This window comes from Cydia strobilella, chromosome 19, assembly GCF_947568885.1.
Source record: "Cydia strobilella chromosome 19, ilCydStro3.1, whole genome shotgun sequence".
NCBI classification, from domain to species: domain Eukaryota; kingdom Metazoa; phylum Arthropoda; class Insecta; order Lepidoptera; family Tortricidae; genus Cydia; species Cydia strobilella.
This window is the reverse complement of record NC_086059.1, coordinates 10,603,220-10,607,012: the sequence shown is the minus strand read 5'-3', so window position 1 is coordinate 10,607,012 and position 3,793 is coordinate 10,603,220. Positions and strand designations below refer to the sequence as shown.

At 39.9% G+C, this 3,793-nt stretch overlaps 1 protein-coding gene across 1 annotated transcript; it reads right to left on the bottom strand.

Moving 5' to 3' along the window:
• Positions 1–553: 553 nt before the first annotated feature.
• On the bottom strand, positions 554–1,507 carry LOC134750363 (retinol dehydrogenase 13-like). The gene has a single exon (XM_063685524.1). It carries the CDS (start codon positions 1,505–1,507, stop codon positions 554–556), a length of 954 nt encoding a protein of 317 aa, XP_063541594.1.
• Between the last annotated feature and the right edge of the window lie 2,286 nt (positions 1,508–3,793).

The window sequence follows — 3,793 nt, the reverse complement described above, 5'->3', positions numbered from 1 at the left end:
ACCGCTTCATTTTCTATGACAGGGGACCGGTGATCACGTGATGATTTCTATAGAAAACGTTGTACCAGTCATCCTCAAGTCTATTTATAAATTTGTCTATTAGGGCCTAATAAATCATGTATAATGTTGCGTATTAATTATCTTTTCAGGGTGTTATCTTTGAAGAGCAATGGTAAATGTTTCCTTTCTTTAACAAGGGATGACGTTTATCGATCAATTGAATGAAGTTTCCGAGAAGTTTTGCTAATTTACGGTAATTTGCACCAATGAAAATTACCCTAAATGCGTAATTTCTCGACTGCACATCACTAGTAGGTACACAACTTAGCAGTAGATACGTAAAGTTAATGTTCGGCAGATTTAAGAGCATGTAAGATGGTAATATTGATATTATTAATAATATTACCATCTATTGGTAATCCTAAATAAAGGAAACAAAATAAATAAATATTTTTAAATTAAGTATTTTATTAATATATTTTATGTAGTTCTTTGAACGTAATAATGTACCTACCTAGTTAGGTGCGTCTAATTCTTTGTCAAGCTTTAAGCCTTACTTTGACGCGGCAGTAGCTTTGAATTGTACTAATCTCTCCGACTCTTCCCAAAGTCTTCGGACCAAATTAACATCTTGTGCTTGTTTGCTGGGGGACACTTCTGCACAATCTTCGAAATATCGCCCACTAGTAGTTGCTAGCTCCGGCGCCACGGCAAGGTGGATCGTGGTCTGCGCTCCTTCCCACGGACTTTTCCAAAAGGCCTTTAGGTAAAATAGGAAGTTTGATGCCAGCCAGTTATCACTTCCAAGCCCCGTTGCGACAATTCCAGGATGTAGACTGTTAACTGTGACACCCGTTCCTTTTAACCGCCGTTCTAATTCTACTGTCGTTAATATGTTGCACAGCTTTGAAATGCAGTAGACTTTCAGTTCGTTGTAAGTCTCTTCGGTTTCCTTTTCTCCATTAAGATTATCGAAGTCGATAACGCCTCCCACGTGCGCGAGGGAAGATACATTTATAATGCGACTGGGAGCTGAAGTTTTTATTAGGGGAAGCAGTAAATTGGTCAGTAGAAAAGGTCCGAAGTGATTGTTCTGCATTTTAAGTAGCAAGCCGTCTTCAGTGTATTGGAAATCGGCTGCGTAGCAGCCCGCGTTGTTTATGAGAACGTCGAGGCGTTCTTCGGATTTGATGATGGCGTCTGCGAAGTGTCTGACCGAGTTTAAGGACGCGAGGTCGAGGTGTCGGTAGTATACGTCGGGGTTGGCAGTAACAGCGACAATCCGGTCCCTGGCGGCAACGCCGCGCGTCTCGCTCCTGCAAGCCAGAATCACCTTCGCCCCTCTCTCCGCCAAATCCTTTGCAGTCTCGTATCCGATGCCAGCATTGCCTCCAGTCACAATAATCGTTTTTCCAACCAAATGTTTGCTATTCTTACATATTCCGCAAGTTAATTTACAGAACACCCATATAACAAATATGATAAGCACAATCGTTACTAAAAACATTGTATTGTATTTAAAAACTGCTTAGCAACACTGATGTGTGGCGCAATAGAACCGGAATTAAATGGCTCATTGCGTCATTTCCCCCTCCTCACAACTTTACTATCTGTTACCAGGTATTGCGAAGTAATTAACCTGTGCCTGTGTCAGACCTCCATTTACAACCGACTTGAAAGCGGAAGGTTCAATTGTTTGGTATCTTTTATTTATGTATCTGTATATCTTGAGTTCTTATTTTTTACAGTTACTTACTTACTTACTTAAAAGACAGTTATTATTTTGTTTAAATGATTATATTTCATAGTTGTTCTCTTTGTGATAAGGTGAGGATCATGGAATCTCGAAGATATCCAATTAATCCGATGTAGCGGATGAAACAACGCGCCAAAAGTATCTGCCACACCCTCGAATACTTTTCCAAATACGTAAGAGATACATCTCAACAGTCGTCCGCATTTAAGAGTATCTCCATCAGTTTAATTGTTCTCTATATCTCTTAATTGTTCTATATATCGTTAAGCTATCAGAGAATGGTCGATAATTTTAACGCATAGTCTGATACGCTACTTCTGATGCTGACTGTACCCATGCCTTGTCTAAAAAGTTGGTTTAATCTTCTAGAGAAGTTCAGCCAGCTTTGAACTTGTCGAGCGTGCAGTGGATATTCTCGTACCTAGCGTCCCTCGCCAAGTCGCCATGATCACCGCCAACCACATCAAGGTGCAGCAATCCTCGGCTCCCCATACCATCGAACACGCTATTGACATCATTAACAAATATCTGGTAAGAGAAAACAGTCGAGTACGTTTGTATGGAGAAATGACCACTCCTGTTGGCTCTTAATAGAAAAACATAAGGTTAATACGGATAAGTGTGGCATAGGGGTTAGTGTGGCTGGCCTTCACATTGGGGCCTGTTTACACATTGCACCCGAAACCCTGTGATATGACCTGCGGTGTCAGCATGGTTGCATTTTTATCACCTGTCACTATGCCTGTCACTTTCGCACTTATATACTTGTTAGAACGTGACAGGCATGGTGACAGGCGATAAAAATGCTACCGTACTCACCCTGCTGCTTCAACACCATTGTCGTCACTGGCTCCTCTATCAACACAGAGATATTGCAACTACTCAGAGTAAGGCATCTCTTAACATTTCATACATCATATATACACTCATGGTCAAAATTAGGGGATCGCAAAAAAAAAAAGTTTAATGACTAATTCTGAAATTATGCACTTTAGGTGCTGTAATACAGTAATTAAACTTTTCCGCTAGTCTAAGCGGGGGCAAGTTCATATCATCGTCGAAGGCATAGCGGAGGAGGGGCGTACATTATGTGCGATATTTATTCTCCATATTACTGATATTTTTAAGTATATGCCTGAATTTTGTTTGTCCAATATTTGGTTTTGATTTGAAGTATTTTAAAATTTTCAGTCGAAAATGCGACCAAAAGCAGAGATATGGAATCTGTTTGCACAGACAGAGTATGTGGGAGTTGTGGGACCTATTTTCCTGCCTTGCCCAAACGGTCCCGCTGGAAATGTGGGAAAAGAAATTGATCTAGTGCAAGTTCAGGTATACTTTATTAAAAATCGATAAATTAGCTTAGGTACCGATTAATTTGAATATTATTGAACGATAAAAACTAATTGTATCGTGTACCCTTAGTGCAAATTTCATTCGATATCGTGATTTGACGTACGCGTTTGCGTTAAGAGTCTTGTATGGGATTTTGAGTTTCCAAAACGTCCCGCTTGGCGCACTGTTCATAATCACATACAACGCTCGTCACGCTATAGTCGCAAACACACAAATTAATGCTTATACCAGGGTTAGAACCCGGGACCTCCTGCTTCGAAGGCAGGGTCAATACCGACTAGGAGGCTAAAAGGAGGTCGTTAAAGTGTAGATTTACTTATTATACTTAGGTATAATTAAGAAAGATATTTTTAATATATAAACTAAATCTTGGAAGGAAGTCACTAGCGTTACCTCGTTCGTGCTAGAAAATTTACTAGGTCTACTTATTATTTACCATGTGAATTTGTTACAGATATTTTTAATTATATTAATAAAATGATAAAACCAGAGTCAAAATTTAACAAATAAAAGTCGACATGTGTATCCTGCCTATCCTAACCTACGGCGCCCAAACGTGGTCATTAACGGAAGCCCAGAAGTCCTGACCTCAGAATAAGTAATAGTACTACCGTACAAAAAGGACACTTCCTACAAACCCGAAGTTTGACAGCGATTCAGGATCGAATCATGCTGTCCCTT